This window comes from Lonchura striata, chromosome Z (genome assembly GCF_050655825.1).
Source record: "Lonchura striata isolate lonStrDom1 chromosome Z, ASM5065582v1, whole genome shotgun sequence".
Classification (NCBI taxonomy): domain Eukaryota; kingdom Metazoa; phylum Chordata; class Aves; order Passeriformes; family Estrildidae; genus Lonchura; species Lonchura striata.
Genome location: NC_140740.1, coordinates 224,833 through 252,058, shown reverse-complemented (window position 1 = coordinate 252,058; position 27,226 = coordinate 224,833). Strand labels below are relative to the sequence as shown.

General features: G+C 44.5%; 1 protein-coding gene across 5 annotated transcripts in view; it reads left to right on the top strand.

Annotated features, from left to right (window-relative positions):
- Positions 1-27,226, top strand: part of PAX5 (paired box 5) — a 133,638-nt gene that overhangs the window by 40,667 nt on the left and 65,745 nt on the right. For 3 of the 5 annotated variants that reach the window (XM_085567604.1, XM_085567602.1, XM_085567603.1), the window contains 2 exons: positions 7,641-7,816; positions 27,103-27,159. In XM_085567604.1, coding sequence (XP_085423730.1) covers positions 7,641-7,816; positions 27,103-27,159 — 233 coding nt within the window. The remainder of the gene's footprint in view (positions 1-7,640; positions 7,817-27,102; positions 27,160-27,226) is intronic. The other 2 variants (XM_085567605.1, XM_085567606.1) reach the window with 1 other exon arrangement.

The following is a 27,226-nucleotide window of genomic DNA, read 5'->3' as shown; positions in this document are numbered from 1 at the left end:
TTTTCCTAGGAGATACATAAAAACTTTTTCATATATGGCTACAGTGGGATTAAAATAACTGTAGGAGGAGGACAGCTGTAATCTCATGGGAAATCTGTTCAATAAATAAAACCCACTTTGTTGGTAAGTCTCATAACCAGCTTTGTTGTGCAGATTTGCAGCAATGCTGTGGGGTGACATCTCAAGGGTGTACTGGCACAACTCCAGCTTGTATGTCTTGCAGGTATACAGCCTGACTCCACCTCGTACACGAGGGAGGATCTTCAGCCACCTTACAGAAATGAGACAAATGCTGTCATGGTGGAGAAGAACTTCATCACTCATCAGTGAAGGACCAGAAGTGTCTGTCTGGTGATTAAAGTGCTAATCACTGCTCTGCTGAGCATTTAGGAAGAGCAGCACTGACAGGCCAATGACACGGCACAGCTCCTTTTGCCTTGCTTGTCTCCACTCCCTGGAGCCAGTGCAAATCTGGTGCTGGATGTACAGGCGCTCTCCAGACTTGCTCTGCAGCGCAGATGGGCACTGCTGGAAGGAGTGTGGCATGATGAGGGCTAACCTCGGGTAGCTACAGAGATGCAGCCTAGTCTGCAAGACTGTGCATGGGGTGAAGACAGCCTGGGAAGAGCCAGGGATCCTCCAGTTCTTGCTGGCTGGAGTAAGGGCAGATGGGAGCAGGGTCCAAATGTCTCAAGCAGTGCAGGGGACTCTGCAGGAACAAAGGGCAGGAGGGAGGCCAGGCTAGTGACCAATGGGATGCAGTCAGGTTGGCTATGCATTTAAATGTCAGATGAAACACTGAAGACCCCTTGCCATGCAGTGCTAGCCACAGGCATGGTGAACTCTGACCAGCCCTGTGCTTCTGGGTTGTGCAAGTGTGCTGGCAGTGTTCAGCTGGGACTGTTCTAGGGACAGTCTGCCTATGTACTGGTAGTGCGCACCACTTTTGCTGCACACAAGGACTGGAGACACATGGCCATCAAACTGTCAGTGTCCTTGCTTGTCCAAGCACTGAGAAGAGGGCAGCGGTCTTGGGCCGTTCAGATTCCTCATGTCCTCACGCATCCCAACTGTTAAGTTGGTAGAATACCTGTAAAAACAGAATGTGAAAGTGAGAGTGTTCACCAGTGCTCCCCTGAGTTTTCCTGTGCTTGGAGGCAGGACAATGCACAGCTGTTGGCAGATGTGGGTCTCTCTGTCTCCAGAAGGAGCTGAGCTGGTCCAAGTATATATAACAGGTCAAGGCTTGAAATGAAGAAGCAATAAGCCACTGAAATGGTACTATCACCGAAACATGATTGATCAATTGAATTCTATCAGAGACAGTGGGCAGTGAGATTAACTCAGGCCTGATGGGTTCAATGAGTTAAAGCATGATGTTCATTTCAGCTTCATTTCACCAGTCTTTGCTTGTGAAATTGGTCAATCAATAGAGGTTGAAGATCAGATATATATATATTGGTGACCATCTTATAGGGAATATAATCTAGCGTAGTCAGCTCTTGACTCCGGCTGCCTTCAGTGGGTAATGGAGACAGAGCAGAGACTCTATCAGTGCCACTGAAATGGCCTGATATCTTCTCCAAATGAAAAGTATTTTTGGATCTCTGATGATTTATCATTTTTTCCCCTTCTTTCTCACTTTGATCTATGATAAAACTCATACCTACCTTTGTGAAATACAGTGATTTCTCTTGAAAATATTTGCACAGTGATCAGCTATATACACTTGAAAATATAAAGACCCTTTTTAGTGATATTGTCCTTCCGAAAAAAAGAAATAACAGGGCTTAGAAAATTTGAATAGTGTAAATACAAAGATCTCTCTTCACATATATTGTCCTGAAACTAATGCTTTGCTGGGAAGAGCATTCTGAGGCAGCTGTCTGCCAAATGTATACAACCCTGAGAAGGTGGTACGAAAATTCAGCTTACGTTTTAAACAAAACCTTCCATGTGGTAATTAAACAGAGTCTTTATCTTCTCTGGACTAATTTACAGGCATGCTACAAGAAAACAAATCACCTTTTTGCCTCCTGGTAATATTTCATTTGCTTCATAATGTTTTAAATGTGGTGAATAACATCCTCCCTAATTAGCCAGCATTTCCCTATAAGGTGGAGTAATTAGGTATGATAACAGGTAATGAAGTTGGACAGTACAAATTAGAGGCAGAAATCATGTCCTTTATGCATGTAGGCTGTTCATGGCACTAGCTGAATATTTCCTTGATTCACCCTGTATAAGCGTATTGCTCAAAAAAAGGAAACAAACAACCTGAAAATCTGAAACCAGTAGATTCCTTTTATCTTCAGAAGAGCACTGCATCAGATGAATCTACCATGGAGGTGCATACCTCATGGCACACCTTTATTATTAATAGCGCTGGAAATATTAGTCCAGCTGGATTTGCAGTTGGCATCTGTTTCTCAGCTGTTGTCACCCTGCTGACACTCTCAAGTGGAACAGCACCAGGGCAAAGTCTGTCCCATACTATAATACAGTACTTAAATAGAATCATAGAATTATTAAGCACTTTGTGTTGTAATGGACCTTTAAGACCACTTTGTTCCACCCCCTGCCATGGCAGGGACACCTCCCACTGTCCCAGCTGCTCCAGCCGCAGTGTCCAGCCTGGCCTTGGGCACTGCCAGGGATCCAGGGGCAGCCCCAGCTGCTCTGGGCACCTGTGCCAGGGCCTGCCCACCCTCACAGAGAAGAATTGTGGGTATTCTCAGAGAGAAACTGAGAGTTTCTAACTAGGCAGAAGCTTGGGAAACTGTTGAGAATGAATGTAAATAATTCTTTATCTCTCTTGTTCACATTATTTATAGAAAGATATGCCACTGTGCATCATTCACTGCACACCAATGGAATAAGATGTTTTTATTTCAGGACCAATAGAATTGTTCTGGATCAAGCTCTCTATAAAAAGAGTGGTGTATTTGAAATAAATCAGAGTTCTACTCTCTTGCCTTCTGAAGTGGAGTAATTTCATACCGTCCTGCCTCAACAGCATAAAAGAATTTCTTCCTAACATCTTATCTAAATCTCTCTTTTTTTTCAGTTTAAAACCATTCCCCCTTGTTCTATCACTATCTGAAATTGTGCTGACATCCTTATCAGTATTAAAAAAGGTGCAGCTGAACCATTTCTATTTTTCAGTGCTTTTTACTGGTCCTTCTATATTTTGCCTTGTTTTCATACTAAACTTTGAGGCTTTTAAATATGCTTTAGCATTTTGTGAAGATAGCATCTTTTGTTCTGCTTATTTTGATCTGTAGTCTTAGAAATAGTATTATAAATCAAGTGAATTGTCTGCAGAGGGTCACTAAAATTATGGTTTCCTTGTATTTAGCAATTTCAAATATTCTCCTGCTGTTTCAGAAAGCATGTCATGGATGAGTATCTAACCACAGAAATGCATTAGAAAAATGAGATCTCAATTTATCAAATCCTTTAAACTGATATGGCTATTTGCTTAGATCCTCAGAAAATAACTTCTCTCAATTAACAAAAATGTATTAGTTGCAATGTCCAAGGACAGGTCAGACAGGACTCTAGGCAACCCGAATTGTGGAAGGTGTCCCTGCCCATGGCAGCTGACTGGAACTTGATAGTATGTAAGGTTCCTTCCAACCCAAACCATGCAGTGATTCCATATTTTCTGGATTATATCCACATCACATGGACAGTCTTTTGTCAGCAAGACTGTGGATGGTATCTCTTCTCAGAGACAGACTTCTTCTGTGACTAACTCTTCCCAGACTTTTTGTAGGTTGTTCAGACTTTGGCTAGCCACAGAAAATCTTTGCTTGTGTTTGATTATATCCAAGGCAGGCCAGTTTCTTTAGCAGCATGTCCAGCTTTTGTTGTGAAACCACAGGTCAGCTTTTCTGGGCAAGGTGTGAACAGAAGGTGTCCATGCATTTCAGAGTGGAAAAGGATTTCATTTTCCCTGCCAAGAAAATGCATATCAGTGAGTTTGAAACCAGGGAGGACCTTGTTCAGACCTGTCCCAAACATGACAAGACTTCCAGCTGCAGGTTGTAGGTGGGATTGGTCCCCAAGCTGTGTGCATTTTTGGGAAACTGAGTCAGTGTGCTGAGCTGGATGGGATGCTTGGGAGGGACTTGACAGTGTTGAACAGGCATGGCACATGCTGGAGCACTAGTGCTGAAGGAGCAGCATGTGCAGGCTCTCCCTGTGGCACTGTGGCAGGTCTCAGTGCATTGCATCTCGATGCAGTTCAGCAGAAGTAGCTCAGGAAATTGTGGGCTAATGGCATCATCTTATCCCATATGCACAATCTTATAAAGGATTAAATGTTTGGGAAGAAGGTAATCTTTTGTAGTAAGGAGAGTGTTTATATCTGTGCTCTTCACTTGAATTTCTGGAAAGATGCCATTGAATTGGGAACTAACTGTTTTGTAGAATAGGTAGGTATACATAAAGTGCTATTGTCAATAAAACATGTGATGCAACCCTGTGTGGATGCACCGATTATATGAAAAATGTTTTTATCACTCCCTGAAGCCTATTTATAATTTAAATTTTTCAAGTCTTCCAACAGTATTTTAATTATCGAAGATATTCTAGTTAAACAATATATAATGCTAATGGTATTATTTATATAATGTCTAACAGCCAAACACATCCTGAAGACCTTCACGAACTCCTGTCATATGTAGTACACAGGATGTCCTTTAGTTCTACAGTGGAATAAAGAACTTACTGGCAGTTAGTCTGAATTTGGTGCAAATTCCCACAGTGCAAAAGTACAAGCTATTCTTTTGCTCACAGGATGCGGAGAGCAGGTGATAGTCAGGGTGAGGGAGGCTTGGCTCCTTCCTTTCGTGCAGTGTCAGCCACTTCAGTGGTCCCAGTCGCATCTGACCCCTGCCCAGGTCCCTCCCTGGCACAAATGCTGCATGCATTATTCCTCATCCCAGGACTATACTGCAAGTGCGTCCTGGAGATTGATCCCACCTCATGTCCTCAGGACAGTGTGTGGAGATGTTGGCAAACAGGGATGTACAAAGGGTGTGAGCTGGCAGCCCATTCTGGCTGGCAGCATATGTTATGCTTCCAGCAACAGACCAAATGCTGACCTTGAGACCAAACCCCTCCAGAGCCCCATCTCCACCTGATTTCATACTTTCTTTGCAGAGAGAAATACCCTCCTCTTCCTTGTGCTTTGGTGGCAGTGCCTGAGGGTCATCCCTGCCTGACTGCCCCTTGGGCGAAGGGCAGCTAGGACAGATGCATGGATGTGATGGCACAGGCACATGATGGTGCGTTAATCCCTAGACTTCACACTCTGGTCGCTGGGCTGGGACACCCTTCCCAGCACTATCCCCGTGCCTATCTCTGGCTGAGGCTGCTGCCCCAGGATTTCCTTTCGTTGTCCTCCTCTTCTCCAAGGTGTTCACTCCCAGAAATCTGGAGCTGTTCTCCATAACAAAAGTGCTGCTGGTGAGAGTTGGGACTACTGCTCCATTTTCAAACATGAGAGGATCTCATTATACTTCCAGTCTCTGGATGCACAAACAGTGCACAGACTGTACTGGCATCACCAAGAACAGTTTTCAGGTCATGACTGTCTTGTCATTTCACTCCCTTTTGTCATCCCCTTTATCCCAAAACTGCATAAAGCTTTAACTTTGATACCAAATTGTGAATAACAGTTTAACCTGAAATTTAAAGCCAGCATTTCCATGCTCAAGAGACAGGGTCTCCCTGGCCCTGTGATACCATACAGCTACCATACAGAATTTTAATTCCATAAGCCATGGTTGACTAAACTCAGCATAGGGTCTATTAGAATTATTTGATTTGGAATAGTAAAAAAAAAAAAAAAAAAAAAAAAAAAAAAAAAAAAATATATATATATATATATATATATATATATATATATATATATATACTGCTTTCTTGTATTCCTCTGTGCCTTTTCACACTTAAGCATCCTACTCAGAACACACGTTCACAGGTTCAGGTATTTGTTTCCCTTCCTGTATTGAATAAACTGATCCTTCCACTTCACAAAAGCCATCATCTACCCTTGACAAAACTGCATGATTTTCTCTGAGAAGGTATATAGAATACTATTGTCACTGAAATTGAGAAGGGACTTTCCAGCATTAACTGCTAACATTAAATATCTGTTCAGTATAAGGAGAGTTCGGCTTAAATTCAGCATTGTAAGAGGTATTTCCCCTAACATGTGTTAGTTCCCCCAGTCTGAGAACTCTGCCTTAAAGAAGACTCATTTTCTGGACAGACAGCATTTTCAGAAAAATACATCTATGCTGAAGGATGATCTTAAATCAATAGTCCTTTTTAAAAAATCTTGTCCACCAAGCATCCCCTGTATTACTGATGGTGAGCATGTGCTTGTGGTCACAACTTGTGTCTACAGCAACGGGCTGTTTTTGTATAGATCACCTGTATCAGATCTCCTCTATACTTACAGTCAAAAAACTTGATGCAGAATCTGCCAGAAGAGGTCTAGGTGATGTTATTCCTCTGCAGACTTCCTGGACTATAGGCAACTGCAGCACTCATGGAAATCTTGCTGTTAAGGATGCATTTAAATTCTGCTCCTCAGAACTATTCTGGCAGCTAGATGCTATTTTAAAAACATTTCCTCCCTCTGTCTAGTTCAATGTTGCCATCTGGAGAAGAAAACTGATATTTACTGTTGTTCTTGGAGTTCCACCTCCTGGAGTCCTGGGAATACTGCAGATCTCAGTTTTCTGTGCATAAAATACATATTTCCAGCACTGACAGGCAAAGGAAAAGTAGGAAACCACTGTGAATCTGCAAAAAAGCAAATTGAAACAAGTCCCTGTATTGCAAAAGTCTTTTCAGACTGCCAATCACATATTTTTCAAACCTGTCTCATGGCTTTTCAGCCATGGTCAGTCACTTATGACTCCTGCTAAAAATCTCTGCCAAAGGGGAGAAGGAGGAAAATGTGCTTTGGAGCCAGGTTTGAGACCTGCCAGTAAGCTGGAGAAATACAAAGTGAATTGGAGCATCAGGAGTGCATCTTGGACTGGGCCTTGCTGAGGATGTGGCAGTGGTAACTCAGCCCAGGGATTCCCCACCACAGTACAATGTGTTAGTGCTGCTGACAGTGATTCACAGAATGCATGTCAGAGGCTGGAGTTCAGCATGGGCTGGAGTTGAGCAGGACCTGCAGGTAGCACAGGAGGGGGACAGAGTGAGTGGTGGTGATTGGATAAAGCGTTCTGCTGGAGCTGACCCAAACTGACCTGAGCTGACTGCTACTGTCATCATCTACTTAAGGCCATCTATTATCCTCTGTGCTCTCTTACATACAGACTATGAACCAGACAGCTTCCCAGGTGACACAGTAAAAGTGAAGCAGGCAAAAATGTGACTGTTATCCTGTATCCTGCCTTTAAATAATGAGTGAAGTTTTTGACAGGTTAAGGGTTGCCTGTAATGCAAGACTGTACAGTGTGTTTTCCAGCAAATTGTAACCTCTCATAAAGTCTTCATGTCTTCACCATACTGGTACCTACATCTGTTCAAGGGATAAAATAAGACACTCTACTGTTGGTCACATCATAAGACTACTCATTTTTCCTTTTCTCTCTCCTCTTTGTAAGGTATTCAAGAATCTCCAGTACCAAATGGCCATTCTCTACCAAGCAGAGATTTTCTTCGGAAACAGATGCGAGGAGACCTTTTCACCCAGCAGCAGCTAGAAGTGTTGGATCGTGTCTTTGAGAGACAACATTATTCTGACATTTTCACAACAACTGAGCCCATCAAACCAGAGCAGGTACTATTGCAAATATTTCCTGTGTTCCTGATATGCCTTCCACTGGCAGAGATCCATTTGGTGTCCATGACCAAAGGCTTTTCAGTTTCAGTTGATAAATATGGAGACACATCTTGTCAAGCTCCTTTCAGCCAAGTCCATGTTAGCTGTTAAAGCCTATTAGAAAATTAAGGTAAACAATCATTGTGCAAAGATTAACAAGTCTTTGGTTATGAAATTACACCTGATCTGGACTAGTTGCATCAAAAGAATCTTTAAAGAGTACCACAGCTTCTGATGTTTTTTTGTTAGACCAAAAGCAGGCAGTGCAGGTAACAAGGAGAAGACTTGCAAAATCCAATGCCTAATTTTGGTTTGCAGTGAGCATGACTGTGGACACAAATTAGATTTTTGTATCCAGAAATGGCTTATTAGACATGTAACTGGCCATTTGCTGCAACACCTGATTATTGTGTGAAGGTAAATTATTTGCATCTATGGATCTACAGTGTGTTTGAAGAGGACTTGGCAGTAATATTTTGGAAAAATTCCATTTTTGCAGGCATAGTATAGAAGCACATGAAAAAACTGATTAGCTATGTCTCTCTGTGTTCTTCTTCTTAGGTGGCAGTATTTAATTTAGCTGCTGAGAAGGAGGTAGAAATTAATATATTGCTGTCAGCACCGATATTGGTCTAGCTTGCTACTTAATGATGTATTCAGCCATTAATCTTCAGTGTTCTTAATATCAGACATGCTTTTTAGCAAGGTGGATGGACTTTTCTAACACTGATTCCCCTTGGAAGAATCTATACCTTTGAGGGCCATTGGAGATGCTCTCATGGCTGCCTACTACCATTGTGGCTTCAGCTAAGAAATGTGTACACTTTTTTTTTTTTTTAATTACTTACTTACGCTGAAAACGCTATGGTAGAGTAGGAATTCCTCTTGCCTTTAAGTTCATCTGTCATTTCTTGTTCCATTCACAGAGACATTTTATTTTCACCATCTTCTGCTCTTTTTGTGTTTCCCCTAATTTGTGTGTGCTGCGAAACTCTGCAGATCTGAAGCTGGAAAGAGATGGGGAGTGACACCGTGTCTCTGGAAGGTGAAGTGGCCCTCACGTACCACTAGATGGTGGCTATCCCATCCAAACCTGGGTGAAGCTGGAGAGGGCAGGCACCGCACCCAGGGCTAGGGCAAGCCTTTTCAGCACTGGTCACCTAGGAGTTGTGTCTTGTTAGATCTGTTCCTGAAAAACTTTATAGGCCAAAATAGTCACTGCACAGGGAGCAGTGATGGGAGGGGCTTTTGATTTGTTTTTCTGGTCTGGAGTCTCTTAGTCATGGCCAGCTGTAGCTCATGGGAGACAGTCTAGCAGTCAGTGAACATTTATTCAGAGATAAACTTCTATTGGTTTTATAGGAAGAATGGGAGACTTGATTAAGAATATTGCTGAAGTTATCCCAATTATCAAATACAGGATATTTGTATTTGCTCTTGATGGAGAAACAATCTCTCAGGGCCACATAAGGAGTTGTGACTAGAATGGCTCTAAGCAGCAGATTATTAAAAGAGGAGATATGCTGATATTAATATGATGAACAGGATACTCCTTGCATGCTCTGGGAAGTCATGTAAGATGCTGAAAAATCTGGCATTATGATGTTCAAAATGTACTTTGCAGAACCATGTTGCCTGGCATTTTTACCTGTAATTACAAAAGAAATTTTTAGTTGTTTTTTTTCATATAGTTTGAAATATGGTCTTTGCTTTAGGAAGGCTGGACCATGGTTAAGGGCTTGTGGCTATTTGGGGTCAGCTTCTGCTTTTTGATGGTATGTGAAGGGTAATTTTCAACATGACCAGATGTGATCTGTATGACTTGTAGTGGTTTACAAAGGTGCTGTGTGAGCCCCAGTCCCTACAGAAACAGTTTGTCTCACCTCCTTGGTGAGTCAAGCAAAGCTCAACCAAAGTGGAGAAGCTGTCTGCATCAATTAGTAAGGCCAAAGAATCAATGAGAAATCAAATACTGAGGATATTAATGACATACGTTAGAAAGCCAGAGTTGTTCCTGGATTAGATTGTTGTAGTAAAGCAAGATCTGCTGGTGACATTTGTCTGTCCAAAGTGCTGCTGGACCCCAAAGTGGTGTTTTAGGAGCTATATCAGTGGTGGATGTATGTAGCTTTAAGCTCTTTCTGTGGAGGAAAATATGGAAAAGATACTCACTCTTTCCCGTGAAGACAGGATGTGGGAAGAAGACTGGTATGAGCTGCTGACCCACTGTTTATCCATTTTATTAGGAATGTGATCCAGCAACAGTCACTAATCTTGCTTTGGCACAAAAACTTACTGGTGTGCCAGTACTATTCAGCTGGGGAGGGCTCCAGGTACTTTATTTGAATAATTGTTACTCTATAGACACTGTAGGCCCCTTTTCCTTCCTGCTTTGTGGCTTCTCTCTAAGTTTTCCTCCTCACTTGTGTGCTGGGGGCAGGCCCTTGGCAATGGTGAGGGGGAAAGGATTCCTTCCTACACAGCACAGTATTTGCAGCCTCATCAGGCTTGGTTCCCAGATGCTGTCCAAAGTCCTCCTGGTGCATTTTCTGCATAAAATTTGTCCTTACCTTTCTGAGTGCATTGCCATTCATGTAGGTAGAGGGGCCGATGGGCTGTGTGGGGGTAATTCCTCACCAGTGTGTAACCCTTTACTTTGAGCACTTCAATTCACTTCCTTCAATTTCCCATCTTGATATTTCCCTTAGTTAACCTCCATAAAATGGGAGCTCTTGAGTTATTTGTCATCTTATGACATGATTAGACCATGATGCTAATAACACCAAGACTGTGGGCTTAGTTCCTTACTTAAGAGATGGAGTCAATGATCCTTGTGGGTCCCTTCCAACTCAGAATATTCTGTGAATCTGTGAATCTATGCTGTACTGTTGACAGTAATCATATTAACTTTCACATCTGCTGTGAACTGTGGTACCTATGGAGAGACTGATGAGGAAGAGATACTTGTATTTGGGGAAAGGCTCATACTGTGTTGAGAGAGAAGGCAACCACTAGGCAGGGAGAGGCAAATACAGCATCAGACAGTCCTTAAAGAGAAACAGTGATGACTGCATGTGCTGAGTGAGGCAGAGATCCCACTGTGTGCTCCTACCATCAAAGACTCTCAGATGGTGTGCATCAAGGGGCAGAAGTAAGGCATCAGTTGTAACTTGCCTTGTTTTGCAGCCTAACGCCCAGTGGTGCAGTCTGCGCTCATGTACATGTGTGCTCTGCAGCACAGATGGACTTCCTGCATGTGTGGGGCATGAAAAACAGCCAGTTGCAGAGGGAGCCAGGGGCTGAGGGCTGTCTGTGCAAGCATCATCAAGTTTTTTCATGTCCATATATTGTAGGGAGGAACCATGATGTAAAGTGAGTACTGAGAAGCACTCTGGCCCACCTCCCCCTTACAGAGCCCTGCTATAAAATGAATTCTTCTGTTATGGGAATTTGTAAGAATGAAGGCCATTCTCTCATGTTTGTGCCCTTTTGTGCTCATTTTCTGCAAACAGCCCATAATTACTTTGCACAGACTGCAAATATTCACAGAAAATGGATTTCACTTATTTCTAGGCATGGGTATGGAAATGCACATAGTGGTATGTTTGCAACACCAGTGTTGCACTGCCATTCTGTACATGGCTGCTGTGTACCAGTTCTGTGTATCTTGTCCATCCACAGCAACAGCTCCTGCAACCATGTAATGCCAGACCTTGTAATTCTTAGACCTTGGAAAAGGAAAGCCTTCACAGCAGCTTCCATTCTCTCTGTGTTCTGTGTGTATGTGGATGGGCCTTGCTGCTCCCCAGTGTGTTGGCTCTGCAGTGCCCACAGAGAAGGCTGCTGGTATTGCCAACACCCTTGGAACAAACCAAACTGACACAAGGAATGGCTTTTACCTCTCTGCCTGCCCTGGAATTGTGCTGTGCACCTATACCTGTGTCAGACCAACATACTTCAGCCTGGCCTCTACCACAGGCACCCCCCATTACTCATGGTCACTGCAATGAAAATTCAAACTTTATACAGAACTGGCACTCATCCTGTGCAGAGAGTTATAACACTGAGTGGCAGAATTGTCCAGTGCCTATTGTCCATTAAGACCTGGAGGAACTGGAGGCACTGGCTGTACTCAGCAAACCCCTCTGTGTGACTGTGGGGGTGATTATCCTCCAATGGCTTCCTGTGATTCCAGCCAGAAGGATGGAGGAGTTCTCCACAGCATCTTTGGGAAATTGTCCCAGACTGGCCAAGCCTGTTCTATCTGTTTTGTGAACTGTTGACTCAAACAATTCTCCAGTCAAAGTACTGACAAAGACAGGAGATGTTCTTGGAGACCAAGACCCAGGAAAGTCAAGGACACCTGAGGACTTCAAGTATGTGAGGCTGGATAAATGCAGGAAAGCCCCATTGAAGTAGGCAGGGGGAAAGCCCAAGGCTTCTGGACCAGTGTGGAGGTTGTGAGAGTGGGATTAATGCATCTATGGGTGAAAAATGCAGGGTGAAGGATATAGAGCTGGATTGGCTCAATGGAGAGACAGTGCATTAATTTTCTCAGAATAAAGAAAAGAATTATCCATGCTGGATTTCTGTCCACAATGGAAATGGATTCTTTTGTACTTTCAGTTTCACATATGGGTCCAATCGAATACTCATTGAAGCCAAGAGGAATATTTCTATTGACTTCAATAAACTTTAGATCAGAGCCATAATGAGGCATAACATGATGTGACCAGATTCAACACTATGTAGGTCACCAGCTAAGAAGATAACTGCTTGCTGCTAATAGCAAATGATTCCTAGGCTTGTGCTGGCACTTTCCCACTGCTTTAAGCTATGAAACAGAGTATCTGTTCTCAGATTGATTTCTGGATAAAATGTAGATATTCTGTGCTTATACAGAAACCAAGTAACCTGGCAAACATATAGTAATACAGGTATTCATGACACAGAGTGCAGATAAATGTGGATCTGGAGATAAGCAGAGGCAGATGGAATTTGGATAACTAATGGAATTTAGATAGCCAAGGAATCCCCCCCAAAATTACTTATGATTTTGAAAAATGGAAGAATTGCATGAAGTTGAAACCTGATGCAGAGAGAGTTGCACAAAAGAGGTTCTCTGAAATGATCAAGAGAGGGGCATAAACTTCCTTTGAAAATCTTGAAGTTTTACTTTCTGCCAAAGTACACTCCAGCTTTGAAAGAGGAATCTTGGGGGTTTTTGCTAGGAGCACCTGGAATGCAACTTCTGAGAGGAGTGAGACACACACTCCCCCTTACCCTATTGGAGTTTGATCTTTGGGAATAATGGAAAATTCTCATAAAGCCAGAAAGCACAATGCATTTCTGTTTTCAGAGGACTCACTCCCAAAGTGCAGTTATTGGAGAAGTAGAAGGAAGGAATTAATCTACTAAAAGATGTCCTTGCCTGTGCCAGGGGTGTTGAAATGAGATGATCTCTAGGATTGCTCCCAACCCAACCACGCAATGATTCTGTGAGCTGCAGGACTGTTTGCTTGGTCCTTGTCCCCAGAGTGTGAGAAATATGTTTTTTCTTGGGAAACCTTTGGGTAGATAGAGGCTGTTGAGAATATGAAAATACTCTGACACTTTTATTGAGAAATGCAGAGCTAATATTTGTTTGTGTCTTCCCAAAACTTAATGTTGTCCAGAAACAGTGAAAATTATTCATGGATAGTTTGAGGAACTAAATATTTTCTCAGTCTTCCACTTGCTGGAATGATGTGACCATTCCAAAGCAAGTTCTTAACCATGGCTGCATTACATGATGTGCTAAATGAAAAACAAGTTAAAAAGGAAACAATAATATGTGGCTCAATAAATGTACACGAATATTAAATTGAGAAACAATAAAGACAAAGGAAGAGGTGAAGCAGAACCTAGCAGTGCTCTGCCCACCCTGCAGGAGTCCAGGCAGTAGTGGGTAGGAGGACAGGGTACTGCAGGGTCAGCACTGTGAACCATGGTGAGCTGCACCCCCAGCTCTGCCAGTGGCAGGGGTCTGAGGTGCTGATAAGGGGTTATGGGATGCAGGATGATTTTGTGGGTGGCTGCGTTGCCCCCATGCCTCCCTTCAGGCCACCCTGCTGGCAGCCCATCGGCTGCCCTGGCCTGCTGGTGCTGATGCTGGTGCCAGGCTGTGCCAGGGGCTGCTGGCGGGCACTATCTGCTCATCCTCAATCTGCTGGCCCTGTGATCCTCTGTACCCACAGCAAAGAGAATGAGAGGGTGGGTGGGAGAGGAGCAGGGAGCAAGGACAGTGCTCTGGCTTTTACAGCTGAAATCTCCCCTGTTTTAGGCTGCAGCCCTGCTGCTGGGAGGGGAAGAAAATCCCAGCTCTAAAATCAAGCCTTCGAGAGCACATCAGGAGGCAAAAAACCTTCCCATATTTACTCTCAGTAGACTATCAAACAACACCAGGCTATTAATTTGGCTTTTGAGTCTTCACTAAAGCCCATAAAAGCGCAGTTGTCAAATGGAGTTCATTTTAATTTCCTTTCAATCACAGTAAATTATTCAGGTGATAAATCAGCTGGGGCAGCCTCCTGGCTGTAATAGAAACCCTAATTCCTGGCTAATTATCCAGCCCATTGCTGCCAGCAGATCAATACCCCTACCGAATGGAAAGGGCGTGGGGTCCAGGCAGGCAGGATGGTGGAGGGACAGCAGCTGGGAGCACAGGCACCCATGACCCCTGCCCTGTGTGGGGGCTGTAGGGGAAAAAGCTGTGCTCATGCTGGTCTGCAGGATGTGGCAACTGGCCCCTTGCTGCAGTTGTTGATTCCCTGAGTGCTGGGCTTTGCTGCTTGTCCCCATGGTAAGCCATGGCAGGAGGTTGGGTGGTGTGGGAATGAGCTGGTCCCACCTGGGTAATACATGTGTGTGCTGTGGGGATTTACCCCCACCTACTGCAGCCTTCTCTACCAGCCAGTTGTGCTCTTTAAAGATTACTCAGAAGGAAATCTCAGGCTGGCAATAGTTTTTCCTGTCCAGTAGAACCTTTCGCTAATAGTAAAGACTAAACAGGTAAAAGATGAGAGGACTAGCACTCAGCTATAAAACAGAGTGCTTCACTGGGATACAGCAGCAACCTCGGGGAGATGACAGTGGCACTTACCCCCGTCTCCTTGCATGAGGTGTTTTTCCTGGAGCTGCTCCATGCACAAAGCACTTTGAGCCTGAAGACTGTGCTGTCAGCTGCTGTCTCCAGCTCAGCATCCTCAAGTTATTCTGCAAAAATGTCTGACAGCCATCCACTGTTTGTCTCAGATGCTTTCATGCAACACTTGTGCTGCTGTAGAGGCTGAAGGTTCCTCAGGACAGAGTGTCTTCTCTGAGCCCTATGTCCCTTCATCACACTGCTGGGGATGCAGAGGAATGCATCACCTTCTCCTTTGGCTCTGCTCTGATTTAAATTGCAAAAGGACAAAGAAACCTGCCATCATGTTTCTTCCTGCTAAAATCAGCTGCCTTTTTTTTTTTTTTTTTTTTTTTTTTTTTTTTTTTAGTGGAAAGGCTTTTCTTTTAAAATAGCAGGAGAAAGCACAGTTCCATTGGCCAGCACCTCCTCTTTGCATGCCTGCTCCTTTGCCTTTCCTTGCGAGCATTTTTTTGTGCATGAGCTTCTGAAGACGGCAAAGAATTCTGTGCATGTGCCACCTTGTTATGTCATGTTGTGTTGGGTGGTGACAGTCACAGCAGATTTTGTTGTATGACACCTGTGTGTATTTTGTGTGACAGTAGGGCTGTGGAGGCAAAGAGTTTTCTGGGGAAGGAGCATGACAGGAGCCATGTATGCAGCAAATGTCTTCCTGCGTCAACATGATCCTTGTGAAAAGCAACCCTGCAGCTTTCGGGGGAAGCTGAGGATGTCTGAGGGGGTCTGGAATTGAAATGGCTGGTCTTTGAGTAAGCAAGAGAGGTGGGAAGAAGGGCAGGTGGATAATCCAGGGGTTGCCCACTCTCCAGAGATAGGGATACTCTGCTCCTCCGCTGCAGCTCAATGCCCAGTGCCCCTTCCCAGAGGACCCTCCCTGTAGAAGCAGGTGGTGACCAACTTTCCCACTTTTTCTAGAAGTAATGGTTGTCCTGAGGTCACAATTTCTCCTGCAGACTTTTCCAGAAGGTGACAGGGAGTATTTATTCTGGTCTGCAATACCTTGAGAGCATGACCATGTTAAAGAGAAGCTGCTGGTAGAGGAGAGACCTGGGGTTTCACTGCACACACCCTGCTGTAATGGCAGTCAGTGCAATGAGACCAAGCTGGGGAAGAGTAACAGCACACACATTTAGGGATTTCAGGGTGGATTGGAAAGACTGGCTCTCTCAAAGTGCCTGTTATGGTGTTAGGGAAGCCTCAGTGATGGCTGGAGCTGATGCAAATGATGCTTGTCTCTTAGTCTGAGGAATGGGGTTGCTGGGCTACATTCCCCAACTTACATGACTCTGTCTGGGGACTATCTATGTCTCCAGGGTTGCCAAGTGTGCGCTCTTTTCCTACACAGGGGAGTCCTTGTCACCTCCTCCTCCCTTTGACCCATCAAGGAGGAAGAATCCCCAAATACCAAGGCAGACAGCTCCTTTGAGGATTGCATTGTATTCCCAGTTTTAAACATTCCCCTTTTTCCTCCTGACTGCTCTCAAATGTGACTATAAGTAAAAATACAAATTCATAAGTTAAAGGAAAGGCCAGCCTTGCTGTGGCTTGTACTCCCACATCTTCTTTATCCTTGTCTCTTTTCTCATCGCTCTGCATAAACTGGAGGGATGTCTTCTCCCTCTGGCAAGCTGCCCACATTGTGCATAAGCTTGTGCAAAGGGAATGCTGGTGACATGTGGCATGGTCAGCAGCTGGCAAAGGCAGACCAGCTCTCCCTTGCTCTGGAAGCTCCTCAGGGACTAGAATGCTACTGAGGAGAGCTTTCCCCCTGAGAGCCTGATACCTTGGTTTGAAAGATAGAAGTCTGTAAGGAAGGCAGAAACCTCCCTCAGAATGGAAAAAATATTACCACCTTCCCTCCAAATTATTAGAACTTTGAAATAAAGGGGATTTCAGGCAAAGACATGAGAAAAAGAATACCAGTTCTTTACTGCTATGTAGATGTATAACAAGGCAAACAAACAACCCTGGCAGCAACAATGAACAGAATCAGATATGCAGTCTGAGCCTGAAGCACAGACCCAGTGACTCAAAACCTCAGACCCAGTGCCAGCCCAAAGCACAGACCCAGTCCCAGAAAAGACCCAGTGCCAGCCTGAATCACAGTCCTAGCTCTAAGCATAGACCCAGTCCCAGCTCTGACCCAGTCCCAGCTCTGACCCAGTCCCAGCTCTGACCCAGTCCCGGTCCCGGTCCCAGACCCAGTCCCGGTCCCAGTCCTGGTCCCGGTCCCAGTCCCAGCTCAGACCCATCCCAGCCTCTCCTGGCCCCAGGCCCTTTCTCCTCGGTGCAGTTCCAGGCACAGCCAGTAGGGGCGCTGGTGGCTCCCGGCTGGGCAGGGCATGCCGTGGTTCCCGTACTGCTGCAGGGGGCGCTGTGGGGACAGCCCAGCCGCAGGGGGCGCTGTGGGTGCAGCCCGGCCGCAGGGGGCGCAGTGGGTGCAGCCAGGCCGCAGGGGGCGCTGTGGGTGCAGCCTGGCCGCGCTGCCCTCATCAGTAATGACGAAGGCCTGGATGGAAAAAGGGGCTGCAGCAGGAGCCTGAGAGCCGCTGCTGGATGGCAGGGATGAGTAGACCCCAGGGTGGCAAATGAAATGTATCAGGTGTTGGGTTACAGGGTAGTGAAAACCCCAGAGCAGGGGCAGAGAAGCAGCGGGGCTGGGCTGCATCAGCCGGGCCCCTCAACAGGACAGGTAGAGGCTCCCTGGGAGGGGTAAGGGCCCAGGGTCCGTTCAGGGTACCGGGGTTTCCCCTGAGGCACCCAAGTGGATGGTGAGGGTCATTTTTTTAGTGAAGTCAGGTGTTAACAAAGTCCCAGTGCAATGGCTGCTCTTTTGAGCAGAGCTTCTCTCATGATAGGAGAAGAAGCAGGTGATGAAACCCCATGGTTGTGGCAAATTCTCCCCACAGCAACCAGGGCCTCTCTCCCCTCCAGTGTAGAGAGTGAAAGGACCTGAGCCCAGTCCCCCGTCCCCTGCCAAAATCTCACATCTCTGCCCTTCTAAGAGAACCCCCCCCAGGTAAGAAAGCAGCTCTCCCCACCTTGGCCATTTCTTTTTTCTCTTAAATACCAGTGGTTGTTCTCTCTTAACAACAGTAGGAACAAAGTTCCACAAGACAAAGAAACAAAAGGAAAAAATCCTGATCCCTAACACCTTGGGACAATGTTTGGAAATTGCAGCCACAACACCATTCTTGTTGGGTAATGCTGAAAGGGGTTGTTTTTCCAGACACCAAGTTTCATCTCAGCACCTTCCACCAGTTCTACAGGCAGAGCTTAGTGACTACATAGAACACAACATCTTGCAGAGACAGGTTATCTCCTCCAGATTTTCTGTGGTTTCTAAGTGTGATAGAGAGGTAGAAAATCTAAGAAAAGTTTTCCCCACTTGTTATCTTGATAAAAGTATTCACATTTCTTCAAAATTTGGGAAGTGGCATTGAGTAATTGCATCTCTTTGTTTATTGTATGTTTCACAATAAATAATTTCTTTCTTTTTTAGTTTAGAGATGTAAACAAGGTCCTTCACAAACATCAGACAATGCGAGGTAACAGCACTAGTTGACCAGTTATGTCAGAATTTACCAACTTCCTTATGTTTATGTTAGCCCAAAGAGAGAAGGAAGGACAAGTCTGGAAGTGAACACACTTGCCTGTTGATTTGACTAATGCCTGGTCCATTCAGATTATATTTAATGTGAATGGCTTGCACCAGCATTTGAAGAATGGAGTGAGACTTCTTTACTTAGTCCTCAGTAAATGGATGGATCCCACAGGCTCTAACAAGTTTCAAGTACATTTTCCAGTGTTAGTTTGGAAATCACTGCTGTTTTACAGTCATTCTGTGAGCTTTCTCTAAATCCGTTCATAACCTTATAATCGATGAAGATGGAAGTATGCTCCCTTGAAGAACTTGATGTGCTAAAGCAACTCAGAAGGACCCAAACTCTTCATGGTGGTACACAACGGTAACACAGCAGACAGGGCATGACCTGACACAGGAGAGGCTCTGCAGGGTTTGCAGTTGTGCAGTCTCTGTCTGTGGTGATTTTCAAGACCCACCTATATGAACCCCTGAGCTGCATGGCCTGCCTCCATATCTAGCCCTATTTTGAGGGATCTCTGAAGCCTCTTCCAACCTGGGTCATATCACTACCTTGCTGCTTAGCCACTTTATTCATTCCAGTTTCATGTTGTATTTAAGGAAAACCTTTGTGTAGCTATAATGAAAACTGTGGTTAGCGTGGAAGAGCAGCACTGGTTCACCCAGTGTATAGGATGAGATAGAGAGTTGTTTGGCATGCAGGGCCAAGGAGTCTGAGAAACTTGCTCAGTGCAGAGACTGGGTTTTCAGAATGCCATAGTTTTGGGTTGCCTTTTTTAATAGTATGGGGTTGAACAAAACAACCTACACCAGTGTCTGAATGATGACAAAAAGCAATTGTGGTGCTAAACCAGTTCCAGACAAAAGGGACTGATTCAAAATTCCTCTCTGCTCATATGAATAGTGGCTGATAGTTTTTTTTTCCCAGCAGATTTTTCCAAACAAACAAACCCCAAACCTAAAACTTGAGAGAGCTCCTGCACTAAGAGAATAGCATAACATGTAGGGGCATGATTTCAGCTCTACTCCTCTCACCCTGAAAATGGAATAAAATGAGGGCAACATTGGAGAGGCAAGGGTTTCTCCTGCAAAATCCCCTTCAGGCTCAGGGCTGACCTCAGGTCTGTGTCAGTCCAGATAAGTCACTCACAAAGGACTGAGGGAGAATGAGGTCCTGGAGGTGATGAGTGTATTCCTGGAATAGGAGCTATGGAGTGAAGCCAGGCATAAGAACTGCACTTGTCAGATGCTCTGTTGGGCTTGGAGTATTTCACTGATTATTAGGACCTCTCTAAATAATTGAAACACAGGATTAAGTAATTAATTAAATTATGTTACACAAGAAATTGTCATTAGATTATGTACCTGATGAATGACTTTCAGGCATTGTCAAACTGTGAGACTTGGTAACAGTGGGAGATTTTGTTGAATGCACAGCTCCTGTGTCTGTGTTTTTGTTCAAGTGGTTGTTCTCTGCTTCTTGTTACTGGAGAGGAAATTTTGAAAATATAACCCCAAATACCTCTGGCACAAGAACTGGAGTAGCCTTGGGGTGGAAGAGGTGCTCAGGTAATACTGGTGGTGGGTTCCCTTCTGGTTGCCTGATGCTCTTTGCTTGTGGTGATGCTCCACTGCATGTGTGGTGCCAAGGTGTTTTCTGCAGTTTTAGCAGCAGAACAGTGACTATTACAACACCAGTGTGTCTAGCTGGAGCTGTCTCTGCAATAGAAAAAATTTTCATAAAAACTGAAATGTTTCACTAAAACCTGCTGTCTTTGATGATTTTTCTGTATAGCAGGTCCATCACTGAAGCCTGTCATGATAGTGGGGCATCCAGCAGCAACAGGCTCTGTGTGTCATCAGAAAGAATCTCTTTACTTGGAGCCAGCAACTTATAGGTACCCTAACTTGTCAGCTTGTCTCTGTTTTGCTTAATTTTTTATACCAATATGCAAACACTTTCTGGTGTTCATAGGTATGTTTTGAAGGTGATGTGAAAAACAACTGTTCACTTCAAAAATTTAAAAGGTTCATTAAACCTTAACAAAAATACAACAAAAGGACTGCAAAAGGAAAAATTCGCAGTGCTGGGAGCTGCCCCTGTGGGTACTATGTGGTTAGCTCTTCTTCAAGATGTATGTTTGGTCTTTTATACCCCTGGGAGTTGTGTCAGCCAGCCCTGACCTCGCCCAGCGTCTGTCATTCAGCTCTTTGCCGTTTGCTGGTGGAGATTGCTTTCTTGCAACTGGATTGGAGGTCAGGTGTTGCCATGCCCCACCCTCTAAGCAACAAGCGTTTGCATTCCCAGCTGCCCCAAGGAAGGGGCACATGTGCACAGCTTCTTTCTGCCTGTCCTAGACAGCCCAGGCTGTATGATGGCAACAATACAGAGGTGGGGAAAAGGGAACTATGAGGAAAGCAGAGGACATCTAAACTGCAATAATGTAACTATACATCACTAAATGTTTTCTTACTATTCACACAATAGTCATCCTTCAATTGTGAGAGACAACCATCTCATTATCCACCTATAACAGTGAGGAGCCCATTTCCCTGCCCAAAGCAAGCCGCATCAAAGCAAGCTGCATCACTCCCCTGATGTTCCTTTGCCCAGGGCCTCCATTTGCATGAGGCATGCTTGCAGCATGCAAGGAGATCTCCCCCATTCCACATTCCCAGCAGCCATTATGACACTTTTTGTTTTCAGGACAAAACATTCTGGTTAAGATATCCAAGACAGTCACTTTGCCTTCTGTCAGTGCACAGAGTTTGTTCAGTTCCTGCTGCCTTTCTAATCCCATGCCTCCAAGGACATGTAATCAGAAAGTGATGAATAATGCTTGTGAGAACAACATTTGCACTTATAGAATTACAGACTTTTTAAGGTTAAAAAAGACCTTTAGGATCGAATCCAACTGTCAGCTCAGTGGGACCACCATATTCATCATTAAACTCTGTCCTCACCCATATCCACATGTTTTTTGAGCACTTCCAGGGAAAGTGACTCCACCACTTTCCTGGGTAACCTGTTCAAATGACTTACACACCTTTCTGTAACATTTTTTTTTCCTAATATCCTACATTTTCCTACCTCCCCAGGCACAGAATCATACAATCACATAGATTAGAAAAGACCTTTAGGATTTCTGGCTTTTCCATAAACATGCTATAATGAAAACTGGCCTACAATATTGTGGCCCTTTACCATCTAGTTCAGGTGAAGGTGAAGAAATGAAAGAAAAGCTTTGGAAAAATATGGGGGTTTGTTTAATGTGTTTTTAAAAAAAATTTTGTTTGTTTTGCCTTTTTTTTTTTAAATGAGATCAGTTCTATATTGTGGATTTGATGGGGAATTCAGCATTGTAGAGAAAGTTTACCGCCCAAAAATGGAAGGCAGAAGGCTCCTGACCTCCACAGGATGCTGAGACTTGTCCAAGGGACACCAAAAGGAAAAGCAAAAGTCTTTTGGAAAATGAAGATTGTGTATTGGCTTGGTGTTTGACTTTGAATTACAGGAGTTCATGAATTGCTGTGGATTTGTTGAGCTTGGACTTTGCGGCATGCCACAAACCAGCAAGCTCTGTGGCTTCCTCTATTGGCTTTCCCCTGCGTAAAGGTTTGGTGCCTTTATAGATGCAGTGACTGCAGGCTACCCATGACACTTAGACCCTTGTAATCTGCCGCTTTGGTAATCACCACTTTGAGACCAATTTATTGTACACAATGCTTCATATGATACAAAAAACTTTTGGCTAGTTCATGTGAAAACATTACACAAATACCAACTGCACAAGACTTCTCAAATTTCAAGGGCCATCGGTGGGATGGATTGAAGATCTGGCAATATTGGTGCCAGCCTCATAATTCTCAGTGTGCATTCATATTTCTGATTTGTATTTCTCCATAAGGAAATAATTGACTGTGCTGAGGGTTGTGTTTTCTTCTCTGCATTGTCATGTTTAGTGCAGAGGGGCTGCCGTGATCGAGGATTGTACCTTTTCCCTCCTCCTCTGGCTGAAAATGTTAGTGTTGAGAGGGAAAGTGTCTAGTTCCTGTCCTGAGAAATAGCATTTTTAAACAACATCTTGTAGCAATTAGAGGCATAAAAGCCTAAATTTTGTGCTGGGTTTACAAAAAGTAAACTGCTTTTTCATCAAGGTGGGTTGTACTACACTTACTTTCAGTTGTGTGTCTCGTGCTTTCCTTTGATTAGATGCCTACTTTTTAGCATTGCACATAGGATGTTGGAGGCTGCTGAGAAAATTCAATTCGTGCTGGGATGAGAGCAGGTTCTGGGTAGAAGGGAGGAAATGGGGGATGAAGATAAATGCCCCATGTAAGTCTGTGGGGAAAGCAGGAGAGGGCTGCTGTGGGAGGAGGAGAAGGATGGAGAGATGAGGACTGGAGAGAAGAAATTGGTGGGGGTTGGGGCAGTTGCAGGCCCTGGTGTTGCTACACTGAAACTGGGAGCAGGCTTCTACAAAATCTGTTTAGCAGTTTCTGCTTTTCTCAGTAAACTGAACTGGTAGGCAGAAAAGAAGAGTCTGTGCAGGATTGGGCAGCGCTGATGAGGGTGGGTGGAGGCTTCGGTGAGTCTTCCTATCATTTTGCGTCCTGCAGGAGACACAGCAACATTTGTATTATATAGAGAACTGCCAGCGTTGTTGAGGATAAATATGTGATGTTGAAACTAGTAATTCCTGGCAGAAACAGAGGTCGGCTTTGCCATTGTAGTAGTGCTGATGTTTCTGTTCATCCAGGCACTTTGTTAGTGGTCTGGTGAAGCTGAAATCTGGAAAGCCATCTCAGCTCCTTATTGTATACACTTACCACTCTTGGGCTGGCCTTACACGGTTTTCAGTGGTGACTTCGTTCTGGAAACCAAAGGAAGTTTATGGCTCTTGAGGACATAGTTTAGTGTCGGCCTTGGCAGTGTTAACTGTTGGACTCAACAATCTTAGAGGGTGTTTTATTCTCAATGATTCATGATTCTGAGAGTCCACTGGCCACTTCTGCCCCTGCTGGGCATTGGCGACCACAATGGCCTATGAATGACTTGCTTGGAAAACACCTGTCTAAGCATCTGCAGGTCTCTGCTCTCCTCCCATCAGACCTTCCCAGAGATCCAAAGACAGCAGGCATGAGGGATTGCCCAGCAGGGATTTGGCAGACTGACAGGTCCATCAAGCACATACCCAGGCACTGCAGACACTACTCAGGCGTTGCTTTTGTTCAGCGTGCTACCTCTGACTAAGAAACAGTATTAAAACATATCCAGCAGCCAGCATGGGCAGTATTTTGTGCTGCTGCTCCATGGGGTTTTGCTGTTCACTATGGTCAGCCTCACTGGCACATATGTGTGCGTGACTGTGTGCAGGGGTGTGATTTACTGGCCTGTGCAGTGCCACATGTCTTTAAAATTATAGTGCCCGTTTCCCGCTGAAATAATTTCTACATAGAGAGGCTCCTATTATAGCAAGAGGAGCATGGACGTCATGATTTATTATTATTTATGGTCCCAGGGTCTTGTTTATGCACGATGGGTTAGGTGCTCAGGATAGAAATGCCATTATGCAAATGACATTGAATGTCCTTACTGAGCCTAAATAATTTTTGTGTTGGACGATTAAACCTCATCTGTTATTGATATGGGCTGCAGTCGGGCTATTAAAGAGTCCCAACAGTACTTACTCCCAGTAATGGGAAAATTGAGAGGAAGAGGCTAAACAATTGCCTCAAGTGTGCTGTGATTGTCTGGCAGGAGTGGAACATAACGAACCCCCTGAATGGAAATCGTGTTTACTACTTAGGGATAAATAAAAAGAGAGAACACGCAATAAATTGTGCTTTGTGATCTGAATTGGTGCACCAGAGAATTTGCGTACTTTCAATTTACTTATTTATTTGATTTTTTTTTTTTTTTTGCAGGGGTGGAGGGGGCAGTGTGATTGGGATGTAGATCCCTCAGGCAGCTGGGAAGAATTCCTGCAGTGTGTGTCCCTGACCAAGTGGCTGGGGAGAGCTGTCCTCGGAGTTGCGCTGGTGCTGCGCTGTCCGCTTTGACACAGCTGTGCAGTCACATTTTGATCAGTGTTGATAGCTTATGAATTCCAAAATTGACAAAATTTACAGAAAAATGAGGATAATCCATCTTCCTTAGCAGCCTGTCAGGAGCTGGCTATACTTCATAATCTTCAATTACAGATGCTATTTTCAGACATTTACATGCAGATATTAGAACAAAATGAAAATGAGAAACAAAGAGTGAATGGAAATGCAGCTATTTATATGTATAAAAGAAAAACAACAGGTAAATTCTTGGCATTTAGATTGGGCGTCCCTTTGGAAAATCTGAGAATATCTGCACCCACTTATGAATTGTACTGTGGAAATGTAAAATGCAGTATATTGTTTCCCTTATGCAGATAATGTGACGATTGGGTCAAAAACAGGTCAGTTATTTTGAAGTATGAGGGTAAATGTGTTCATGGCAGGGTGCACAAGCTAATTCTCACTGCCTTCAAAGGAATGTCTGGGGATGTGTACAATCCTAATTGGATTTGGGCTAAAATGAAGCACAGCTGTTAACTTTTTATAAACATATATGTATTGTAAAAGGGAGGTTCCAAAATACCCAGTTTAAACTTAGGGAAAAAGGTTGTACCACTGAAACTAAACTTCCATGTTCTGTGAGACAGCAGTGAGCTCAATGTGGTTGAAAACAAAGAAAAACTAGGGTTCAGTCCCAGTTAGGTGTGTAAATAACATTTGTTCCAAAGTAAGGTAGGGTTTGGTGTCAGCAGTGCCCAGTGCAGGGAATATAATGTAAATTATTAAATGGGACAGTGGTTGGCAGGCAGCAGGGGTGAAACTTTGATGTATAGGTTTCCAGGAGTCTTTCCCACCCATATCTTGGGTGTCTGAGTAGGTGGGCATTAGGCTGGATTTTCCATTCCCATGAAATTCCAGGTGGAGCAGCAGTGGTGCCTGCAGCTGCAAGCGGTGCTGGCTTTCTGAAAGCCTGAGGAGATTAATTACAGCTGCTTTGGATTGAACACTTTGAACCATATCTAACATTACAATTTTTTTCCCTTTGTCAGGCTGAGATGTGGGTTTCTGTGGACAGCCTGCCTGATGTTTGCCACTTTTGCCTTCATTTATTAGTTAATTTTAATATATTAAGATGTGATAACTTGGAGATATTTGGTGTGAGGTCTGGCTTGCTGCTGCTGTCAGGGGTGATCAGGGGGTGTGGTGGATGTGATCTGAGGGACAGTGCTATGCCTTTCAGGGACCAAAGTGTTTTCTCTGGCAATGAAGGCTCTTGATTGCACCATCTCTTTCAGGAAGGAAGGCAGAGCGCATGGTCAGTGACGAGGTAGACTAAGCCCTGAAGCCCCAAGCTGGCACCTTGCACTGATGGTCTCAGCTCCTGTGGAGCTGCTGCTGTTGCTGCATCCTGAGCAGCACCGTGGCCTGGGGGCAGCTGTGCCAGTGTCAGGAGAATACAGAAGGTGTTATTTCATGCCTGCCTGGTATTCTGATTTGGAATATATAGCAGACTCAAAAAGCAACATGTGCAAGTCCCAGTGGACCTCAGCTGGGTCATTTTAATGGCCATTTGCCCTGTGGAGCAGACAGCTCTTTTCTGTCTTTGCTTGGTGCAGTCTCTTCAGCAGCGTATTGAGGTCTGTGCCCCACAAAAGGGATGAGGTGAAATGGGGATACATTTGTCTCACACCTTACAGATCACAGCACTGTGAGGCTCATTCCAGCCTCATAGCTCCCTGAGATTCCCACACTGGCACTGCAAAACCAGGCTGTTTCAAGGAGCAGCCATGTTTCCTGCTGTGTGTCCATCTTTTCTGGCACATTAGGATAAAATCCCATGTAAATACCAAAGAGATGATTTCTGTACACATAGGGTAGGTTGACTTTTCAGTGTGTTACACTCGGGCATCTTCACTGGAAAATGTGCAGGGTGAAGCTGGCTGTGGTCTGCCTCTCTGCTCTACTGTGGTGCAGCAGGTTTGAAAACAGCTATGAAACTGTCCTGCACCCTTTTTCTTACTGTTTGCCTATCACACTCACCACTCCAAGGGATTAATAGCTAGAAATAAAGCTTTTGTAATGGAGGTAGATTCAAAACATTACTTAAAGCAGAAACCTTCCTGTTTGCACTTCGCAGAGACGTCTAATGGGGAGGGACGGTGCACGCCCCACTGCTGCAAGAGGACTTGTGCTGCTGCTAATAAATGCGCAGAGATTACTCCTCACCACAGCAGCCACTCCCCCCCAGCTCCTGTCTGCCAGAGCCAAGCCAGAGCAGAGTGGGATAGGGCAGGGGAACACACGAGATCTGGTCCTGCCCCTCCTTTCAGTTTGTCCTTCTCAGTCTCTCTTTTATATATACCTCGTTTCACATGTCTGTGTTTTCTCTCCTCCATGCTATGGCAGTGGTGCTCCATGCTGATGAGACAGTGCGTGGTACAACCGCAGGCAGTCATTTTTCAGGTAATTTCTAGGGTAATGAACACCCGTCTCTTGCTTTTTCACCTACCAAGCAGAAGGTCAGGCTTCC